This window comes from Narcine bancroftii, chromosome 10 (genome assembly GCF_036971445.1).
Source record: "Narcine bancroftii isolate sNarBan1 chromosome 10, sNarBan1.hap1, whole genome shotgun sequence".
Classification (NCBI taxonomy): domain Eukaryota; kingdom Metazoa; phylum Chordata; class Chondrichthyes; order Torpediniformes; family Narcinidae; genus Narcine; species Narcine bancroftii.
The window spans coordinates 10,892,301-10,916,299 of record NC_091478.1 but is presented as its reverse complement, the minus strand read 5'-3'; the positions used below and the strand labels follow the sequence as shown (position 1 = coordinate 10,916,299).

The 23,999-nt window shown below is 37.9% G+C and overlaps 1 protein-coding gene across 8 annotated transcripts in view; it reads left to right on the top strand.

Moving 5' to 3' along the window:
* The window catches only part of plekha1b (pleckstrin homology domain containing, family A (phosphoinositide binding specific) member 1b), a 57,154-nt gene that overhangs the window by 20,830 nt on the left and 12,325 nt on the right, over positions 1–23,999 (top strand). For 7 of the 8 annotated variants that reach the window (XM_069899807.1, XM_069899802.1, XM_069899804.1 and 4 more), the window contains exons 2-8: positions 6,441–6,601; positions 9,647–9,703; positions 10,366–10,411; positions 13,227–13,324; positions 17,693–17,827; positions 19,245–19,382; positions 21,684–21,752. In XM_069899807.1, the coding sequence (XP_069755908.1) occupies positions 6,461–6,601; positions 9,647–9,703; positions 10,366–10,411; positions 13,227–13,324; positions 17,693–17,827; positions 19,245–19,382; positions 21,684–21,752 (684 nt within the window). In that variant the 5' untranslated portion in view covers positions 6,441–6,460. Of the gene's footprint in view, positions 1–894; positions 970–6,440; positions 6,602–9,646; positions 9,704–10,365; positions 10,412–13,226; positions 13,325–17,692; positions 17,828–19,244; positions 19,383–21,683; positions 21,753–23,999 lie in introns of all 8 variants that reach the window. The other variant, XM_069899803.1, reaches the window with a different exon arrangement.

Sequence of the window (23,999 nt, the reverse complement as noted above, 5' to 3'; positions counted from 1 at the left end):
TCATTTTCTTCTGTTCAGTCTCCCATGGCCCCTCCTCCCACTATTGCTCCCTTGATATAATTGACATTTCCCTTTCCCACTTTATTATCAATAAACAATCCTGAACTGAAATGTTGACTGGTTATTTTTATTCATGGATACTGCCTGGACCTGAGTCCCTGCAGCTCTGCTTTGATTAAGTTAATTTTCTAATAAAGTTCAGAATACTTTCCAGCTGTAAAACTTGGAATGCAAATGATCAAGAAACATTGCAGTGCAGGAATATTTTATGTATAAAAATAGAAAATGCTAAAATCTGTCAGGAGGTCAGGCGTCATCTGTGGAATCTCTTGGATACAAGTTTTCTGGCCTGTTTCCTATTATCTGCATTTTTCAAAAGCTATTTAGCAGAAAGTAATGTTATGTTTTATTTTAAATTTAAATCACACTTGTTCAGATCACAATTGAAATATAGTTGGACAATCTAATTAATTGTTAATTTCACTGATTGCTACTCAGTCACCATATCAAAATTAGCTTGAACACATCTCTCTGAAGCTATTGAATTTAACAATGCATTTTATAAAGTCCCACAGCACATGTGCTTGCCATATTTGTGATTGTACAATAAATATCTGTGCAAGGCAAACAAAGGAAGTACCTACCCAATTCATTCAATTATTTTCAGAATCAACTGAACTCGCAAATAGAACACAGCTATTCTGGGAGGGAGGAAAAAGTTCTTCCTCAAATTATTGGTTTTATTCCAAATTGACAATTCCCATTGGAGTATGTTTGTGCACCTTGCGATTTCATTGTACATGATGTATTGTATTCTTGGTTCCCCTAATTTCTGACTTCCCTATCCAATGCTATATATAGTCCTGACATATGCCATCATTTTTTTTAATGCAGTTAAAGTATCCAAAAGAAAGCCTCTACTTCCTCAGGAGTTTGCGGAGGAGCTAGTGGAGTTGTTCAAGTGAACCGGTACGGTCTTGAAGGGCCGACGTGGCCTGTTTCCATGCTGTAAACGGTTATATGGTAGTTCAATAAAATGAATGTTATCTGGTCGGTTACCAGTTATTAGCTCTGTTAATTTCATTCCATTGGCTTCATTGTGAAGCAAATTCTGGCACACTATAAAGAGCAGCTGCATGCTTTGAGCTATTGCTAAAAATTACTAAGGTTCTCTGAATGGAATGAAGTGTTATTCAAAACTAATTACAAAAAGAGTTTTGTTGATATTGTTTATTTATCCCTCCTTTGAAAATAATAACTGCAAATACATAATATTCAGTGGTAGTAAGCAGTATCCCTATATATTGCATTGTTGAGATAGGACAATCATTTGCAGCTGCCTTTTTGTCAGCTTTCCAGCTTTCTGTTTCCATTTATTCACTTTTTTCCCCTTTTGTTCAAAGGAATAAAGTCTTTTGCTCTTTCATGTATTGGAGCAATATTTTCATTTATTCAGCACATTAATTGTTGAATAATATTGTTAAAATGAACAAGACTCCAAAGGTCCGGTCAGAAGGATGGGATTAAGACTGATCCAAGGGGCAAAGAGTTGATTTAGGGAGATAAATGGTGGCCATTGGAATTGGGGTCTTTGAAAGTACAGATATTGGAAGTGAAGCTAAATGAAGGGAGGTCATTCGTGCAAGTCAAGGCTTAGTTTTGTGGAAGGATGGATTTAAATGAAATTTATGTAGGCACCATTTTTTTGCCATTTTCAAGAATTAGTTCTTAAATCCATTTGAAGTGATTGTAACTTGTTAATTTGTTATGTTTATTTGGAGATAAATGTATTTGCCAAATTCTGGATAATTACAAGTTATTTAGTATCAGTATGGAAGGAGGTCGTGGATCCACTGAGCTCGTGCAGGTCGAAAATGTAGATTTCCAGCTCTATTGCAGCTTATTGATATCAATTGGATACTTTTTAAAAGATATGTTTAGGATTCCACTAATCCATGGACCAATGAACTTTACTCCTAATTACTGATCCATTTCCAAAAGGGAATTTGTGAATGCAATCTAAAGCCTTGCTATCTTATTCTCCATTGTTCTGGAGAAAAGTTGTGGCCTGGCAAGTCCCTCCCCATAACTTTAATTCTCTACAGCAAAGTTCTTGTGCATTCTCCTCTACATTCTCTATTGCTATTGTATAGTTTCTCCATTTGGGAGTGGGCATTAAATGCTGCATTCACTAATAATGTTCAGATCCTGAAAATGAATAAATAAATCAAAATCTCCAGTTATCAGTTTATAGATTGTGGACTGCTCTCTTTCCAGCAGAGATTGGCATGAACCTTGTCGTCATAGTTTATTTATTCCTTTTACTTTCTGTCCTCTAACTAATCCTCAATCTGTGCAAAGATACTGCCTTCAATATCTTTCATTAAGTCTGTTTTTGTATAAATTGTGGGTGGCACCACAACTGTTATTTTGTAAGTATGAATGCATAATTTGAAATTGGTTGCTCTTTATTCTTTTTGATCAATCTCAAAAGAAACAAGTGTATTTGCCAAACATAGTGGTATTAGGCAGAAAGGAAAGAGAAATTATTATTTTCCAAGTGCATTGTTACCATTTCTGTAATAATAAATTCCAGCATTTCTCCAAAGCTCAAGTCAGGCTAACAGGTCTATTGGTCAGCGTTATCCCCTCTCTCTTCTCAAACCTCTGTTCTGTCTTGTGCTTCAGTCTTATTTTGCTGAATTCTGAAATAATCCAATCCATGAATTTGATGCTTTTCTTTGTGACATTAAGCCTTTTTCTATAAAGATTGTTTGTCTTGGAAATCTTTATTACTTGTTAAAAATGCATGATCTCTTGCTATTTTATCTTTTTAAAGTAGTTTTCCCAGTATGCGATAATGAATTGGGCCTCGTGACTTTGGCAGCTTTATTCACAATTAAGACTCTGAGAATCCATGAAGTTGGTTCCAATTTTCATACAAGAATTATGTGATGGCCGCTGTTCCTCAGATCACCATTAATGACCATATCATGAATTGAACTTTTGTCGTAAAATAGTATCTGGAAAACCACCTCTTTCCTCATCCATGAGTTTTTCCTCCACTGCTAATTTGTTTTGGTCACCATTGTTATCTGCCCTGCTTCACTGCTTTTGAATATCTTTAGACAACACCCACCAGTACTGTCCATCTTTTTCCCCCCCAAAGGCTCTAATCAAACTAATATTATTTGCCATGATCCATCCTCTCTACAAACTTTTATATCAGTATTATGCAGCCATTCCCTTTGGTAACCACATCATTTATAACTATTTGATCACTGCCAGTTGAAGTGGTGAATGCGGGCCCAATTTTAACATTTAAGAAGAATTTGGACAGGAATGGGAGAGGAATGGAAGGCTCTGGACTGGTGCAGGTCAGTGCAAGTGAATAATAGTTCGGCATAGACTAGAAGGGCCTGTTTCTACTGTGTAATGCTTTATGGTTGCATGTTCTACAGTCATCATTTTAACTATTTTGTGGCAAATGCAGCATCCTGTATAATTGAAAAACATTTTGTTCACAAATCCTTGAGCCTCACATTCAAATCTGATCTTGTATAACAATTTTCATGCTTCAGTTGTAATCTAGAAGTTAAAGTTTTTTATTTGGGACTCTGTTCCTTCAGTAGAATGCCACCCCCCGCCCCCCCCCACCTGTTTTATCTATGCCTTTCTTTCCTTTACAGACTTTGACAACTGTCTCTTTCCCTTCCTATTCCCATTATCTCCACTCAAGGGATGATATTTTTGGACACCTACCCACTAGAATTCCTGATGCCTTGACCACAGACTCTTGCCTAGGCCCCGGCCACTCCCTGGAGACCCCAATCCCCGGACCGCAGACTCGTGCTTAGCCCCTAGCTGCCCACCAATCGAGCTCCTGACGCCCCAAATGTGAACTTCCTGGCCACCTGCCTGCGCATCTGAACTGACTCTTCAAACGCAGACTTAGCATGCGGTCCCACCCATTTGTGCTCTTGACGTCCAGAACACAGACTTGCCATCTGGTCCCGGGTGCCACCCATCCGAGCTCCCTATTCTTCGAGTGACAGTTATTTACTGCGGTCAAAAGTAGTGTGTGTGTGTAATAGTTGACCCCCTAAAAGTTGTTCCACAAAATTCAACTATTACACTTGGTAGAGAGGATCACAGGGGATCCCACTGGCCACCACCCCCCCCCCCCCACCCTGGATCGACTGGATCATTGTCAGACAAATGATTGTAAAACCGTTAAGGACTGCGTTACGCTCTGACGCTGCTGTAAAACACCAAATTTTGTGACGTTCGTGACAATAAATTCTGATTTTGGACCCCTACCACATCTTCCAGCTACTTCCATCAGGAAAAAGATAGAGATGTATTAGTGCCAGAACCACCAGGCTGAGAAACAACTTCTTCCCACAGGCAGTAAAACTGATGAACTGCTCATACAAACCTCCGAGGTTTTACTACTGATTTAATAATATTTATCTATTTTTATGTATTTACTCCTTGTAAATATGTGTGTTATGTTTATATGTGTTTACATGTTTTTACACTGAGGACTGAAGAACACTATTTTGTCCAGTTGACCTTGTACAATTGGATGATAATGTGCACGAGACAAAAAAAGAGATGGCAAATCTGCCTGAATTGGTTCTATTTGTCTGTGTTTGACCAATTTTCCTTGACGCCTATCCTATCAATTTACCACTAATGCCTTTTAAACTTTTGTACTCCTCTCGCCTCTACCACTTACTCTGTTAACTTGTTTTACGTGAGTGGTAAAAGTTGTCCCTTGTCCCCTTTAAACTTTTTAATCTTAAATTTGTGTGAGCCAGTTTTGGGTACTTTAATTTGTGACTCTATTACAGTATGCCTATTATAGCCTAATTTCAGAAAATTTGCTAGCCATTTCAAATGGTTTGGAAATTCTCCACTTCATTTGAACTGTTATCATCCAAAGCAATTAAAATTCTACACAATAGTTAACTGGTAAGTCTTTATCGCATGCATAAGCTGGAGATGAATGACTTCCTTTGCATTGCTTTAAGAGATCGTTAGATTGTGTAGAGGCATTTTTCTTTAACTTGGCCTGATACGCAGCAAACACAAATGTGTGAAGTAGGATTAGTGAGTTGGAGATTTTTTTGTTTTCCAGTGTATTTGAGTTTACTAATTTTGTGCTATTTGATATGGGGAGTTGCAATACAGGGCGGTATGGTTTTCCTGTGGGGGAGAAAGGGCAGCGTGGTTAGTGTAACAGTTATCACAATGCTGTTACAGCACCAGCGATTGGGACCGGGGTTCGAATCCCGTGTTGACTGTAAGGAGTTTGTATGCTCTCCCCATGCCTGCGTGGGTTTTCCCCAGGGGCTCTGGTTTCCTCCTCCCCACCTATTCAAATGTAGGTTGTAGGTTAATTTGGACCATGAGCCCGTGTCGCTCAATTACACCCAAAGGGCCTGTCTAAAGGGTATGTCTAAATTTTTTTTAATAAAAAAAAATGTAACAAGATATGGTAAAAGCTGCCAGGGCTTCCCAGCAAATTACAGGTTGTATCTCTTTAATCCAGTGACGTTGAGACCTGGCCATTGCCGGACCACAGAAAATAGAAATTGGCCCCTAAGGGAACCCCCGTGTAAACATATCGCAGGTAGAACAAAGCTTAAAACAGGAAATAATGCTGTGGGGCGGCATGGTTAGTGTAGTGGTTAGCACAACACCTTAACAGTGCCAGAGATCGGGACAGGGTTTCAAGTCCTTTGCTGTCGGTAATGAGTTTGTACTAATGGTGTCAGATTCGACTATGCCAGACCACAGAGCACCAGATAAGAGGTACAACCTGTATTGAATATTTAATTTTAAGAAGTTTGCCAAAACCATCAGTATTTGTTGGTGGCGAATGTAGAGCAGAAGTTGAGTTTGGGAGTTTATTTTGTTCTTGTATAGTATGTATGCTTTAATTCTTCCCTTTTCGTGCAAGTGACAAGCAAGGTGCGCAAATTAAGGAGAAAGGAAGAGTAGATTCAGGATTAGTAGATTAAGGAATAGACATGTAGAATAAACCACAGTACAGGCAAATGGATTGAATGGATTGCTTCTTTGTAATCCTAATTGTTTTACCTCTTTTCATTTCTACCCCACTTAACAGATTGGAGAAAAATATCATGAATGTGTGCATTCAGCTTTGAGATTGTATGGTCACTTTGAACAGATATTAAATATGTACAACAGGACAGAGTCAAAATGGTGTTTCTGGTCAACAAATGTTTTAAACATTTCTGTTGCGCTTTATTACTCTGAGAAATGTGTTCAATATGTATTCTTTGATCAATCCTTGAGAAAGTTAACACTATTCACGTCAGTTTATTTGCATTTATAATCACATTTATCAATTGGATAATAAAATAGTCTGATTCATTTTAGAATCCACTGTAATAGTTTATTTCTCTTAGTGTGATGTGGAGGGCCAGAAATGCCTTATGTGGATCGACAGAATCGAATTTGTGGATTTTTAGACATTGAAGAAAATGAAAACAGTGGAAAATTTCTGCGTCGATACTTTATACTGGACACTCAGGCAGACAATTTGTTGTGGTATATGGATAATCCACAGGTCAGTTTTTTTTAATGTTATCTTATTTAAAGCTACTGCTATTCTATATAGAAAATGGTTCTGTATGAAATGATATACAAATGGTAGCTCGATAATATGTAGAAATAAATACTTTATTACTTGATGTGAATTATTATTAAAAAGGTTCACATTGGATTTTTGAGGAACTTAAAGAATTATTAATAGGTTATGCATTCTTTCTAAACTTGGTTTCTGTTAGGCATCACTTCATTTAAGACTCCAACATTTTCCCTGAGCATTGTATTACCCCCCCCCCCCCCCCCGCCTGCATTTTACCTAAATTTCCTTTCAATGGGAGTTATCTAATTTACACCATCCTTTTTGACAATACTAAACACGGCATGGAAAATCATTTTCCTTCTGCTACTAATTTTTGACTCTTGAAATTGACATCATAGCCCTTTCAACACTGGATATGTTCCATTTACTCACTCTGTTCAAATGCATCTTGATGTTGATTGCATCTGTTAACTTGCCTCTTGTGGCAGTACGCCATTAGGCAGGCGAACTGGCCCCGCTTGTCACACATGCGGCAGGGCAGCCGGCCAAAATGGCGCCATCGAGGGTTTCATCCTGACCTCGGCACTGGGCTCAGAAGCCCGCGCTTGGGGACCCACGTGATGCCCCAGTGACGTTAGGGCCCCCCAGTGGGGTTCTCAGCCAGGTCCGGGCTGGGAGTATAAGACCAGCCAGGCAGCCTGCAATAAATCAGTTTTTGCTCACTGAACTCCACCCGTATGGTTGTGCGATCCTTCAGTTAGCAGTGTAGCCATTCCTACACTCTCAACATTGCTACCAAGAACAGCAATACCACCTTTTCTGGGAATGCAACTGTGCTGTGCCATAAAGCTATTGATATAATCCAATGAATGCCTTTCTGCATGTTTTCTATATTTATTTAACCTTGTCCATTATGATAACTTATCAACAGTATTTCAAAATGTTTTGCATATTTTAGAGCATCTAAATATACATTGGACATGACTCTACAATGTAACAATTCTTGACTTCATCCCATAAGTATTCACAGAGCCACTCAGTGAATGAGAGATTGTTGCATACACAAGTGCAGGTACAATTGCAAAGAAAGGCTTGGTGCAGCTTCCCAGTTTATAAAACACAACAATTTAAGACCATTAGTCTGTCCTTCCATTTCATCATGGCTGATTTACTCTCCCCAAAACCCTTGATTCCCTTCCTAATCAAGTGCTTATCTCTTCTTCTTCTTTGGTTTGGCTTCGCGGACGAAGATTAATGGAGGGGTAATGTCCACGTCAGCTGCAGGCTCGTTTGTGGCTGACAAGTCCGATGCGGGACAGGCAGACACGGTAGCAAGGGAAAATTGGTGGGTTGGGGTTGGGTGTTGGGTTTTTCCTCCTTTGTCTTTTGTCAGTGAGGTGGGCTCTGCGGTCTTCTTCAAAGGAGGTTGCTGCCCGCCGAACTGTGAGGCGCCAAGATGCACGGTTTGAGGCGATATCAGCCCACTGGCGGTGGTCAATGTGGCAGCCACCAAGAGATTTCTTTAGGCAATCCTTGTACCTCTTCTTTGGTGCACCTCTGTCACGGTGGCCAGTGGAGAGCTCGCCATATAACACGATCTTGGGAAGGCGATGGACCTCCATTCTGGAGACGTGACCTGCCCAGCGCAGTTGGATCTTCAGCAGCGTGGATTCGATGCTGTCGACCTCTGCCATCTGAAGTACTTCGATGTTAGGGATGAAGTCACTCCAATGAATGTTGAGGATGGAGCGGAGACAACGCTGGTGGAAGCGTTCTAGGAGCCGTAGGTGATGCCGGTAGAGGACCCATGATTCGGAGCCGAACAGGAGTGTGGGTATGACAACGGCTCTGTATACGCTAATCTTTGAGGTTTTTCATTGGTTGTTTTTCCAGACTCTTTTGTGTAGTCTTCCAAAGGCGCTATTTGCCTTGGCGAGTCTGTAGTCTATCTTGTTGTCGATCCTTGCATCCGATGAAATGGTGCAGCCGAGATAGGTAAACTGGTTGACCGTTTTGAGTTTTGTGTGCCCGATGGAGATGTGGGGGGGCTGGTAGTCATGGTGGGGAGCTGGCTGATGGAGGACCTCAGTTTTCTTCAGGCTGACTTCCAGGCCAAACATTTTGGCAGTTTCCGCAAAACAGGACGTCAAGCGCTGAAGAGCTGGCTCTGAATGGGCAACTAAAGCGGCATCATCTGCAAAGAGTAGTTCATGGACAAGTTGCTTATCTACATCTGTCTGAAATATACCCAATGACTTGGCTGTACCACCATCTGTGGAGTACAATTAAAACGCCACAAAGTGTGGAAAAAAGAATAAAAATAAAAGGAAGTGAAAATAAAATAAATAATATTGAAATGAAATAATTATAAAGCAGGGGTCGGCAAACCTTTTAAGTCATTGACCTCTTCATAGAATCCTTGATCTTTCATTGACCTCCAAGTATGTAAAATAAATAAATAAATATTATCAATGATAGATTACTCTGGAGCCTAGACATTTATCGACCCCTTGGATAGTCAATATAGACCACTTTGCCGATCCCTGTTATAAAGGGTCGCGAAACAAAATATTGACTAATCCTTTCTCTCTCTGAGTGTAGCCTGATCCACCGAGTTCCTCCGGCTTCTATCTGTTAATTCAAATATTCAGTTGATTGGCTGGTTGAGCAAAAAATGTGTCCTATCAGTCTCACATAAAGATATTTGGCGGTCTTGTAATTGTGTTTTTGTTTGGGTGGTATGGGGAGGTTCAAAGCATGATGGGAGTTGTAAAGACAGTGTTTTTAAACCTGGAAGTGGTTCGTGTTTCTTTCTGGTTTGCTGAATTGCTGTGTGATTTGCTTTCTGAGAGAGCAGATTATCATGTATAGCAGTTGCCATATTTCAAAAGTAAATGAAGAGTAACTTTTTTTTTCCCCCAGATAGTTTCATGTTTCGATGCAGCAGGATTGTCTTTATTGGATAATAAATACAATGTCTGTTGGAATCTAATTTTTACTTCTGAATCTTTGCATAATTTTTAGAATCTGCCTTCAGGAACATCACATGTTGGAGCTCTTAAGCTGACCTACATTTCTAAGGTAATTCTTGGTTGTGATGGGGTTTATGCTAACATAAAAATTGGAAATATGCTAACTCATCTGCAATGCAGAAATAAATTGAATCTTAAATCGGAATATTTGACAGGAGTATGTCAAAGTCTTGGCGTCTTTAATGCCACACATATAACATAAATACATCTGGTGTGGATGGACATAAACACTCAAATTTAGATGTAATCTCTGTTTTATGTTCTGAAATTCAGTTTGTTTCCTTACCATTTCAATTTTTTAATCAAAGTAAGGATTTCAATAAGATAATATGCTCTTTGGGAGGGGGGGGGGGGAATTAGATTTAAGCTAAAATATTGATAATTTGCCCACAAGACCATAATTGAAGTGGTGCTGTATTCGATTTTTATTTAAATAATATAAAACTAATTCATTGAGCCACCATAAACAGAATTTCTGGGAAGGTGAATGAACGTGGTTGTTTATATTGTATTGACTTCTCTCAGTTTCCAATTCTTGAACTATTGGGTGCTTACCTGTTGGGCTTCATCTTAACCTTGGATGAATGCAAGTTTAGCTCATTAGATGATGGCGTTTTTAGTCTTTCCATTCAGTCTTAGTTTAATTTATCCTTGTAAGTGTTCTAATTTTAGTGTGTATCCAGCACCTTAATTGTACTTACGATTTATTAGGTCAGTGATGCAACAAAGCAGCGACCAAAAGCAGAGTATTGTTTTGGTAAGTGTTCAATTTTTTTTTGTCTGAGCATTAATTATTCATTGATACAACCAATTATTTGTATATATTGGTATATTGAATGAGCTCTTCTGCTTATTTTATGCAAGGTATTCAGAGAGAAAATTCCCACCATCCTAAAGTGCACATCCTGAATTGCTGTGAAAGTGCAGCCAAAATTGAGACTTGCATTTTATAGATTTTTTTTATGAGCTGGTGGCATTATTTTCATGTAAGAGAGTGGCAGCCAATTTGCGCACAGTAAATTCCACAAATAGAAGTGATATTGACAGGTTTTAAAATCTTGCTGATTGAATAATAATTATTTGTCAGGCTGCAAGTCTAATGAAAAAAATGGCTAACAACCCACTTAAATAAAGTGCACGAAGAGTTACTAAATATTGACTGATCTGCTGAAGATCTTTAATAATTTGGTTTGATTTTTAAATTTTTATAGGTTCATATTGCGTTTTATCTCCCAATTAATGTGTATGCTTTCTTGCAGTTTGGTTGATTTGTTTGATGAATGGTTTAAAAATTACTGTTCTCATTGGACACATTTTACTTGTACAGATATTTTCAATTCATAACTATGCAAATCGTTAGAATGCTGGAATAAACTACCACTGAAAACTGAGAATGACACAGCAAATGTAGAAAGAATTACTATTTTGTAGTTTAGCAAAATGATCATATTTTGCACTCAGAAATCACTGCATCTGACTGGCAGCATCATTGAATTTTTAGTGCTTTTTTTGAAACATTTTCCAAGCAAAAACATTGCAAAATTTAATGTTCTGAATGTCAAGGAAAGTCACAATTTCTTATCATTGATTATAGATAATTCATCCATCATACCATTTGCAGATGACTGCAAGAATTGTTTTGATATCAGCGATTTGCTGTAATAATTTTGAAGGATTATTGTGCAACACCAAAAATACACCAACAGAAGTTCATGGAAGAAAACCTATCTGATATTTGTTTTCGACAGAAAACTGCAGATAACATTTGAGGACAAGAATTTTGGCTGTTGTCATATTCTCTCTTATCCTCACTGCATTTACTAAATAAAGTCAGTGTTCAAGCATTGAGTCACTTGCACCAAGATGCAGTGAGGTTTGTGCACAGCCCAGCTAGACATCCCAAGACCTAGCAAGTAAACATAAAATACAGAAGTGCAGAGTTACAAAGAAAGATTAGTTAGGGACAGAGCAAAAAGCAATATAATTTTACCAGTATGAGGTTTGTTCAAGATCCTGGTAATGACCAGAAATAAACAGTCCGTGAATCTGACGGTATGTGATCTGACAGTTGTGAGGGTGAAGAGAGTGGCTGGGACAGGATGAACTTTTTATTTTTCCAAAGCAGCAGGAAGTATAGATGTAGGAAGGGGGGGGGGGGGGCGGTTCTGTGATGATCTGAGCTGCACTTTGCAAGTCTCTGCAGTTTCTTGGCATCGTAGTTGATTAATTTTCTTAATTTTAGAGTTGTAGCGTGGTAACAGGCCCTTTCAGCCCTCACCTGCACCACCCAAATACACCCATGTCACCAATTAACCTACTAATCCCGTATGTCTTTGGAATGTGGGATTAAACCCATGCAGACACTGGGAGAACAGAGTTATAGTGGGGAGAATTCATCAAGTGACGCACTCTAACAGGATACTGACAATGGTGCACTTGTGGAGCTAGTTGAGGGATGCAGATGCAGGCAAAATTTATTCAGGCTTCTGAGGAAGTGGATGCGCTGGTGCATTTTCTTGACCATCAGATTGACGTGAGTGGACCAGGACAGATGACTGGTGATGTTTATTCCTAGGAACTTAAAGCTGTCTACCATCTCTACCTCAGTGCTGTGGATGTGAACCAGGCATGGATTTCCACCCCTCTTTCAGAAGCCTATGACAAGCTCCTTAATCTTTCTGACATTGAGTGAGAAGTTGTCCTGGAATCAAGTCACTAGTTTTTCTTTCTCCCTTCTGCATTTTAACTGCTCAGTGCTTGAGATCTGGCCTATGTTGGTAGTGTCAGTTGCAAATTTGTAGATGTTTGTATGTTTAGCCAAGTAATCACTGGTGTGCTGGGAGTTGCAATAAAGGACAGTGCACTAATGTTGGGGATGATTATAGAGGAGCTGATGGTGTTAATTCTCACTGCTGCCTGCTGGGCAAGAAGTTGTAGATCTAATTGGAGAGGGGAGTGCTGAGACCAAGCTCACGGAGTTTGGGGAGGAGTTTATTTAGCACCATTGTGTCGAAAAGAGAGTTTATGAATAGTTGTCTGACACGGGTGTCTTTGTTAACCAGGTGTTCCAGGCCGAAGCATGGGGTCAGAGAGATAGCGTCTGCCATAGACCTGTTGTGCGGGAATAGGGGAATTGGAATGAGTTGAGGTTGATTGGTACACTGGAGTTGATATGAGCCATTGCCAACCTCCCTAAGAACTTCATGGCAGTGCATGTCATAAACACTGGCTGTTAGTTATCACGATAATTTCATAGATGATTTCGTAGATGATAACCAAACATGCCAAAGAATGCTAAAATTGCATTTGCTTGTGAACTGCATTGATAACTTTTCCAATAAAGTATCTTAAGATATTCTGTTCAAAATGTACCCTGATCACATTTCATTTTGAGACAATTTTGTTGATCAAACAAGAGAGAGGGTGGCTTAAAAAAATGAACATTTCAACAAATTCTTAGTGAAATATTACAGTCCAAAAAGAATTATATTTTAAAAATAAACATTTAAATAGTCGTTAATTGTTGAATTTATTAATGTGTGGCATAATTTTTACTTCCTGGGTCTTAACAGTCATTAATGCAGGAATGAGAAAATACTTTCTTCAGGCTAATGATCAGCAAGACTTGGTCGAATGGGTGAATATTCTGAACAAAGCTACCAAGATCACAGTAAGTAATTCTCATTTAAGTGTCAGTATCAGGTGACATTAAATTATTTAAAAATGACTATCCATAGGCAGTTTTTAAACAAGACTGCATGCTCTTTGTTAAGGGACATTGAAATCAAAAGATATAGGTGATAAATATTGACAGTTATCCCAGATCAAGAGAAAAATATGACTTTGCAGTATCCAAGCTGTCCATGGTTAATAGAACAAGCTGTTGGAAAGAAAATGTTCTTGAACCTTGAGTTGCAGGTCTTTGTGCTTCTATACCTTTTGACAAAGTAGCTGTGATCAAGGTGATGGGGCTCCTTTTTGATGGCTGTCTTCTTGAGGCTGTGCCTAACATGGATGTCTTCAAGGGTGGGAGGTCAGAACCTGTGTTGAACATGAATTGTTCCCTTCTGCAGCCTCCTATGTTCCTGGGCATTCAAATCCCCAAATTAGGCTGTGATGCAACCAGACACTATACTTTCCACAGTGCACCTGTCGACGTTTGATTGGGCATTCAATGACATGCCAAATCTTCTCAGACTCCTTAAGAAAGAAAAGGTGTTGGTGAGCCTTCTTCACGGTTGCCTCAATGTGCTGGCTTCAGGAGAATTCTTCTAAAATATGGATTCCCTGGATTATTGATGGAACTAACACTTTCTACCTCCCATCTCATCAAGGCGGATCGATGCATGGTCCCGTGACCTCCCCTTCCTAAAATCAATTATAAGTAAATTCTGGTATGATGAATTTCTCATACAGAATATTACTGATAATTTAGTTTGCCAAATAGATTAAAAAACCTCCAGTGATGTTGTATTACCCTTATTGAATGCACTTCAATTTCTTGGTTTCCACTTTGACCTGCAAAACCACTGCAGTTCTAAACCCACAGACAACTATCAATATTTTTGTTGTTTTTTTTCCCACAGAGCGATTTTTACTAGCTTTTCTGGGCAAGATCCTGCTCTTCCATAACCTTTATCTCAATGTTAGGGTAAAGGAGTGACTGTCGTTGGGGTTTCCGAATCCAAAGGAGGTCCAACCTTGAATTGGGATTTGAAAGTTTAGAGCCGAAATGTGAGGAATCATTATGGGAATTGTAAATCTTTGGAATTACCTAAACCTTGTGGTTATGGATGTTTAGTTTTTCAAGATGTTCACTGTGACGATTGATAGATTTGGAGCACTGAGGGAGTTGAGACTAGTTGGAAGTTTCCTGATGCGATCAGTCATGATCTTGTTGAATGGCTGAGCAGGCTCAAGGAAACTATTCTTGTTTATTTTACTGTTGATTCAGATGTTTATTACATTATTTATGAAAGGTTAAGTTGAACAGATGGAAACATTTTGAAAACACCTGGAACAGTTGCACAATAGTTTATCAATTCTTCAGCTTAATATCTTGAAAGATATGCATTTTTGGGAATTTGCCAAGGTTGTACATGTTATAACATTATTCATATTACGTCATTTGAGTTTTTGCAGAAGCTTTTTGGTAGTAATGTTATTTCTCTGTCTACCTTGATCATGTTTCAGCTGATGTTAATGTTTTTTTTTAAACCATGAATAGTTGAAGGTATTACTGTTGAAAGATTTGTTTTTCTTAATGTCTTATTAGAGGAGGTAGTAGAATTAAATATTATTCACTTTGTTTAATAGGCATTTAGTCATAATAAGCAAGACATAGGACATAGACAAATGGGACAAATGTAGGTGGGTTTAAAAAAAGGTCATCATGAATATGTTGGGCTGAAGGGCCTGTTTCTGTACTGTACAGAATCTAACTTTTTTTTGACTTAATTTAAAATGTCGCTCATGGTTGCCTTTTAAATGGGGAGTAAAACTTCAAACTTTCAAGACTTCGGAGTTTGATAAACTGAAATTTTGGGAAGCTTGTCAAGTTTGTAAAAATAAAAAATAAAAAAAAATCTAGGAAACAAGTATTTAAGATTCTGGAAAAATAATTTTTAAAAAACGTGAAATTACTCGACAAGGTCAAAATGGAAAAGTAAATTATAAAATATATATATATATAAAAATGAAATTACTCAGCAAAATTGAAGCTTGGCACTAAGGCCTGGAAAGTCAGGACATCCAGATATTAATGATGCCATTTTCTATCTGATATCAATTTGCTATTGAGAACATTTAGAAATTGGCACTAAGGCCTGGAAAGTCAGGACATCCAGATATTAATGATGCCATTTTCTATCTGATATCAATTTGCTATTGAGAACATTTAGAAATTGGCACTAAGGCCTGGAAAGTCAGGACATCCAGATATTAATGATGCCATTTTCTATCTGATCTCAATTTGCTATTGAGAACATTTAGAAATTGGCACTAAGGCCTGGAAAGTCAGGACATCCAGATATTAATGATGCCATTTTCTATCTGATCTCAATTTGCTATTGAGAACATTTAGAAATTGGCACTAAGACCTGGAAAGTCAGGACATCCAGATATTAATGATGCCATTTTCTATCTGATATCAATTTGCTATTGAGAACATTTAGAAATTGGTCTCTGCCAATGGTGGTTGGCATAAAAAGTAGTACACCATTAATTTAAATGGGGTTGACAACCTGGACTAAAGAGGAGTTTGTGTCGATATTGCACGGTTTCCAAATAATTAATTATTAAACACATTAATTGAATTAACATGTTTTACATGCATAAGAGTTTAATTATTTAAAATGAACAATTTTTAAATGTCTCTGATCATATTTCTTCGATAAAGTGTCCAAAGGAAGACATTGGGGAGGTGTGATCCAGGTTGCGGTCTTGCCTTAGCAATTCTTTGGATCGCTCGTCACTGAAAATTGTGACAGCACAGTTTATTCTGCAATGCCTTGTTAAAAATCTTGGCTTTTTGTGTGGCATTTTATCAATTAGAATAATATGAAAAAAGAGTTGCAGTGCTAATAATAAGGATTGGAAACTGAACTGAATTGTCAACTAATTATATAGAAAAGCAACTTGAAACAGTTGAAACGGACCATACGCTGTTTATTGTTCACGTTTACCATGTCCTCCTGTATCATATATACAAAACTCCATATTGGGCATTTACTATCATTAATCTGTTTTGATTTTTTTTAAAAAGTTGTATTAATCTTACTAAATCAAGTTTATTATACAGGTGCTTAATCTTTTATCCGAAATCCTTGAGACCAGACACTTTTCGGAAATCGGAATTTTTCGCATTATAGAATAATCTGGTTTTTTTAAGTAATTGTGGCACTGGATGTCGGAGGCTTATCTGCCATGAACTTTCGTTCGCCACCATCACACTTCCCCCACATTGCGCATGAACTAGCTGACACCGTATGCCGCCATCACACTTCCCCCTCACCATGAGTACGCGCGAGAAGAAACATGGGCATGCACTGCCTACAGACCCCAGAACACTGGATTTAACAGCCCTTTCTGAGTCTTAATTTGTCCCCCTCTTGTGGGTGTCAGGCCTACACCCCCAAATAAAGGACGTTAACGCCCAGCTCGAGGTGGTGCTGGACGGAGGACAAAGGGCTCAAAAGCCAGACTGTCTGGTTTAAAACAAGACATCTGGCCACCCTTGCCTGAATGTCGGGGGTAGTTGCAACACCGCTGGATGTCGGGGGCGATTACAAAAATGTCCAGTTTTCGGAATTTCGGATAAAAGAATTTGTAACTGTATCTGACTGTACATGTACAAAGAGAGAGAGATAAATGTAGATACAGTATTAAAATGTATATATTTTGGAATAACTTACTTGATTACAGAACAGCATTCATCATTCTCACTGCCTGTGGGAAGAAGTTATTTCCCAGTCTGGCAGTTCTTATTTTTGAGGCTCCTGTACCTCCTTCCTGATGGTTGGGGCGATTACGAAAATGTCCAGTTTTCGGAATTTCGGATAAAAGAATTTGTAACTGTATCTGACTGTACATGAATAATGTGAGAGAGAGAGAGAGAGAGATAAATGTAGATACAATGTTAAAATGTATATATTTTGGAATAATTTACTTGATTACAGAATACCATTCATCAGTCTCACTGCCTGTGGGAAGAAGTTATTTCCCAGTCTGGCAGTTCTTATTTTTGAGGCTCCTGTACCTCCTTCCTGATGGTTGCAAGTCATAGGAACTGTGTGATGGATGGAAAGGGTGCTCAATAATTCTTTGAGTCCAATTTAAGCAACTCTCTTGGTGAACATTGTCAATAGAGAAAAGACCCCAGTGATCTTCTTGGACGTTATGATGATCTTCTGTATTGACTTGTGGTCCGATAGCTTGCAGCTATCACACAATGATGCAGCCAGATGGGACTCTCGCTGGCTAAAATTGCAAATATGCACATCATTAATCGTGTTTTTGCTTATACTGTCTTTGACCATAGGTTCCAAAACCATCAGATGTTCAAATGAACACAGATAACCAGAATTGTCTTGTGGAGGGGCCATGTGGGCGCAAGCCTGGACCATACAAAACAGAAATTATTGGTGGTGTACCAATTATTACACAGACAAATCAGGTGAAAAACCATATTAATGACACAACCTACCTAGCAAATGTTAATGCTATTAAAGCCATATTTAATGGTGCAATGAAGTTGAATCTTGTGACTAACACACCAGTACTCATGAAATGGATAGAAATGAAGTTTTTAAAGCAGTCAGATAATTCGATGGTAAACCTTTGTCTTAGAACCATAGAACATTACAGCACATTGTGTTAATGATTTTTTTTAGCAATATTTATCTAGTTCCAGTGCATCACAGCACAAAATTTTCAATTTTATTGAAAAATCAGTATATGTTTGATGCGTGGAAAAAGAAAATCTGATTTAACTAGAGAAGAAAAATTTGTCACTTGATTGAGGCAGGGCCATAGAACAGAGCGGACTTTTCAGTAACCTCTGTTTTCGACCATTTTGTTTTGAACCTTTCTTTCTTTGGCTTGGCTTCGCGGACGAAGATTTATGGAGGGGGTAAATGTCCACGTCAGCTGCAGGCTCGTTTGTGGCTGACAAGTCCGATGCGGGACAGGCAGACATGGTTGCAGCGGTTGGTTGGGGTTGGGTGTTGGGTTTTTCCTCCTTTGCCTTTTGTCAGTGAACCTTTATTGCCTCATTGAAGATATATATGATACAATGTCCAAAAAGCTGATTGCTTATGCATTCATTTCCATTCAATCTGGAATCCTTGAGCTATATTTAACTTGTTAGCTGTACAGCCTAAAAGATTGCTGAAAATACCACCAAATCTTGTGATCAATCTAAGGGATCTGGGACTATTTGTTCCTCTGCAGTGGGATCCTCAACTTTGTCATCAGCAGGCCCCAATTGGTGTGGATTGGTAATGTCACCGTCTTGCTGACCACTAACACAAGGTTAACTAATTAAATGTTTAAAAAAAAATCTGTTCAACCTTTACAAATAGAGAACAAAACAAAATCTCTTAATGTGTTGAAACTGAGTCCAGACTTTTTTTCAGTCTGTGTTTTCTAGAAGACTGTTTTGAACATTGACCTGCTACAGTTAAAGTTCAGTCTGCTTGCTGATCATTCAGAAATATCAATATTTGGCATCTCATTTGGCAAGTGCTGATTCCCAATGCTGTCTTTAAAACTTGCTTGTGCCATAGATTCTATGCTGCTTTTAAATATTTCCAGGACGTCAAGAAAGTGTGTTATTCTAATAACTTGAAATAAAAGTAAGTTAAAGCTTTAAAACGTTAATTAGAATTACATCCAATGGTCTGGCAAGTCTGCACATCTGGCATCACCCAAGTTCAAAATGTGCTACAATTTGCTGTTGTTAACTCTTTAAATTTATTAGAAATTTCTGAATTAGTTTACATGGTCTTTTATTGCTATTCAATAATATATGAAAAAAAAACTTTTGGTTCAGATTTTTTTTTTACTTTGTTAGCTTAATATTTATTTGGCAGGAGGGAATGGAATTTCTGGAAGGAATTGACAAAAATAATTTGAAACGATCCCAAAGTCAGCTATCATATTTTATCGGCAAGTCGACATCTGATCAAGCTGTCCTTAAAAGTGGTTACTGTGTTAAGCAAGGAGCAGTGGTGAGTCATCAGAACCTGTGAAAATATTAACCACGGTTGTAGCCTCAAAATGTATTTTCAGTTATCTCAATTTTGCCTAGGTTTTTTAGTCATTGTTAGCTATTTATTTGCCTTTCTCTTGTGTTCAGATAACTTTTTTGGAGGTTATAAAATTTGTGTTGTGAAGGAGGCACAAGGCTTTTCATGGCCTATTTCTTGTGACATATGAATTTTATTTATTCTCTGCACTTGTTGTCCAACTCACCTTACCCTGCATCTGATAAACAGACGATGGTGGGCACCACTGACTTTGTTGGTTTCTGGCCTCGTAGGGCCAAGATCTTAATTATTGTGTCCTGGATTTAAGCCATTATGTGACTTGACCACATTCTATCTTGTTAAGATTGGAAGAATTCAATTCCCCAAAAATGTGCTTGTCTTTCCATCATTGAATGGAATTCCTCTTCATCATTTGCATTGAGGGACTTGGTGACAATAAAAAAACTTCAGCGCAAGGCAGTATTCTTCTTTGACAAAGTGGTTCTCAACTGTTTTTTTTCCACTCGTATACCACTTTCAGTAATCCCTTACCAACCACAGAGCACCTACGGCAAAGGATGCCAGAGGTGCTCTGTGGTTTTAAGAGATTACTTATGGTGGTCTGTGAGTGGAGGGGAAAAAACTAAGAACCACTATTCTATTCTAATACAGCTCTTCAGTTTTTGCTAGATTTTTTAATATATCTTTTTGAATGTGACACAAGTACTTGCAATGCATTGGAAGATGATCTGAATAACCAAACATTTGATTTTTTAAAAAATTTTCATAGTGAGCTTGGGTGATGAATTATAGAGGTTTAATTGAAGGGAAATAGGATGCATATGGTCCAGCTGAATCACATAAACAGGGTGATAATTTATCCCAATGGGGAGAGAGGAGAATTAAGCAGTTTTAATGATAGAAAAAAAATCCAACTGTGGCTGAAAGGAGCAGAAAACAAGCAAATGGGATTGATATGAATAGTTGGTTGTTGGTTGCCCTGGAGTACAGTACTTGTTTATGGCTTTGTCTTGGAGCTCCTATTTCAGAATGTTCAGTGGAAACTTACCTCAATTAGAAAGAGAAACAATTTGTGCTTAACAAAATAGTTGAAAGAAAATATTAAATCACAAAATGGGGCGCACAAATTGTAAAATGCTAATGGTAGAGGAAACACTGGGATTTTTTTTCTGGAACCACCAGTGAGAGTAAAGTTAATACTGGTTGAGTACCCCTCATCCAAAAAATCCGCAATGCTCCAAAATCTGAAACGTTTTAGCGCCAACATGATGTCACGTGGAAAATTCCACCCCTGGCCTCACTTGCCCATGTGGGGCTCTTGCACGCTGTTGCTGCCCATTTGTTACCAACCATCACTGCCAGTCACTGTGATGACTTTGGAGGAAACATTTTAAAAAGCCATCCAGCAAAGTTTCTAGTCTTTGGTTCGGCATTTATCTTTTTTTGTAAGCAGAGATCAAGTATTTTTTTGGTAAGTACAAAGCATTATTTTCATGTGAAATTTGAAATTCATCTCCACCTAAAATGCCACATGACCAGCAATGTTGCGTTGAATCAAGATGCAAGCTGAGTCAGGACCATGAGAAAGTATCCTCCACTTCAAAAATCCACACTCAAAGCTCAATGCCATCAAGAACAAAGCAGGTTGCGTGACTGTTCCTATCATCCACCATCCTAATTTTGCATTTCCTCCAGATTTGGCGGACTGTGGCTGAAGTATGTACAATCTACAAAATGCAGTGTATGGGCTTGCCCAGGTGACTCCATGAGTACGTCCCAACCCTGTAACTTCTACCGTCGAGAATAAGGCGGCGACAGTTGCATGGGAGCGTCACAGTTTTTTAGTACACAATCCTAATTTGGAACTACATTGCTTTTATTTCACGGAGATAAGTCCTAGAACAAACTACCTTCAAGATAATTCATGAGAAGGATTTCTTGTTGAAGGTTCATTCCTTGTGGTCAAAGTTTATTTTGACAGATATTTATTAAATATATAATTGGGTCTCATTATTTCCACTTTACTGAAACAGATTTGTATTCACTATAGCTAATTTGAGGGCTGGATGGAAATAGGGGGATTCCATTTAAAATGTTTTCAATTTAAGCAATTTGGCTTGGTACATCTGCTGGAAGAATCTTTGTGCTTGTTTGTCTGACAAATCATAAATATGACATCTGATCTAATTATTGGTTCTTTTTAAACTGAAAATTCGATATTTTTTTTGCGTTCTGGAGTTCATTTGCTTTATTTCATTACAGATGAAAAATTGGAAAAGAAGATATTTTATACTTGATGAAAACACCATAAGTTATTACAAATCTGATCTGGTATTTGCCATTTTTATTTTTAAGTCACGTGCATTTTTATGATATCCAAATCCCGTAGTAACGTGTATGTTTACATAGTTGTGTAACTTTGTTCAGAAACAAAAGTGCTTGTTTTAATGAATCTTCATCAGGGAGGTTGGCCTGAAATATTGCCTCAGTACGCACTCTGGCAGTGGGTCGGTAAATGTGCAGGGATCAAGTAATCCAGAGTTTGCTTCGTTTCATGAAATCATTGGTGAGTGGTTCTTCAGAGAAAACTTTTATCTGTTTTTGTAGTAAAATTATTTATATAAATAAGATAATTAAATAGGTGAATAAGGAGAGAAAGAATGATTCAATACAAATAGGATAATCCAATATTAGCATCAATAAATCATTTTAAGTGGATTGAATAATTGCATGTCTTGCCCTGAACTTATTCCTGTCCTGTTAGATATATAGTATTAATTATGAAAATAATATTTTAAAGTAAATATATAATTTGTTCGTTTATTCATCACGTACCTCGTACTGTAATCAAGGTTTTTCTGCGAGCAGACTTAAACAGGTTAACTCCCACATTCATACTGCCATATTAGTGGCGAATAAGACTGCAATTGCAGAGTATTAAATGATAATAAAAAATAAATTTGTACCAACCAAGGGCAATATGTTGGGTGGTTCACTCATGAACCTGATGGCATCTGCTGTGGATCTGGTTGCAGGCAAGTTGAAGTGGTTGGTAGGCTATGTGATGTGAGCCAGCCCTGAAAGCACTTGACGAGGGTGGATGTCAGAGCCACAGGTCAGTAGTCATTTAGGCTTGTTATTGGGCTCTTTGGTACTAGTATGAATTTGAGAAATGTGGCCTGTTGCAGGGAGAGATTAAAGATATCTGTGAGTACACCTGCCAGTTGATCAGCACAGGCTCTCCAGACAGGTCCTGGGCCAATTGCTTTCTGCATTATCATCCATGGGAAGGCTACCCCAATTTCAATGGTATATGGATGTCACCTCCCTGCTGTTTCCCTGTTCCAATTGAGCATGAATATTTTCAACTCATCAGGGAATGTTACACTGCTCCATGCTTCATTTTTTATGATGCAGATGGCTGTTAAGATTAAATGCTGGTAAAGATGGAGATTAAATGCTGGTAAAGATGGAGATTAAATGCTGGTAAAGATGGAGATTAAATGCTGGTGAAGATGGAGATTAAATGCTGGTAAAGATGGAGATTAAATGCTGGTAAAGATGGAGATTAAATGCTGGTAAAGATGGAGATTAAATGCTGGTAAAGATGGAGATTAAATGCTGGTAAAGATTGAGATTAAATGCTGGTAAAGCTGATATTGCCACTGAGAGTCTGGCACAAAACTGCTGGCTTAAGTTGTGAGAAGGTATCATTCCTTTTCTCCTTTTAAACAATAAGCATCAGATTGTTGACTGATGAGATCACTCAGTTAAAACCTGTTGAAATTCACGTGCATTTATTAAAAAAAAACTCTTTAATTTTCATTGTTAAAAAATTCTATTACGGAACAGGTATACCCAGCTTTACAAAGCTGATGAACCATTCGTAAACTGAAAATTCATAAAGCGAAGACCCATTGATTACTATTGGAGCCAATTTTCGTAAAAATGCAAATCCATTATAATTTCTTTGTAAAAAGCAAACACAGATTTCTTCGTCTAAGCAATTTTCGTAAAGCAAGTACGGGGTTATTCATAAAGTGGAGTTTACTTGTATTTTTTAATTATATAGATTTTACATTTGTCATTAACTTGGTGAGTTTAAATAAATCAATTGGAAGTTCAACTTAAATTCTTATTTGACTGATGTCTACACCAGTTAATGTGGTATAGTTTTGTATAGAAGCAACTTGAGCCAAGTCTCTGAAGAACTCGTTTAAGGCAACTTCTGTTTTCTAACTTTTTAAATTTTCTCTTTCAAATTCCTCATCTTCAGCGACTTGTAATATAATAGCTGAACAAACCTGATTTACCACTGGTTCATGTTTACTCCTCACCTTAATGTAAACTTAGTACATCATCTTAACTGTTTGTCATAAGAACTCTGCAAATATATACTGGACCCACATGCCTGAAGGAAGTGATGAAGTTGACCCTCATTTCTCTCAACAACAGTTGATCTTTTTGGGTCTTTTTAAATATCCCTGTAGATTTGTTGTTATGTCAGAATTCCAGTTGTTACTGCTTTACTGCATTTGCCCAAAAGCTAATGGTGTATTATTTTTATACGAGGCAAGT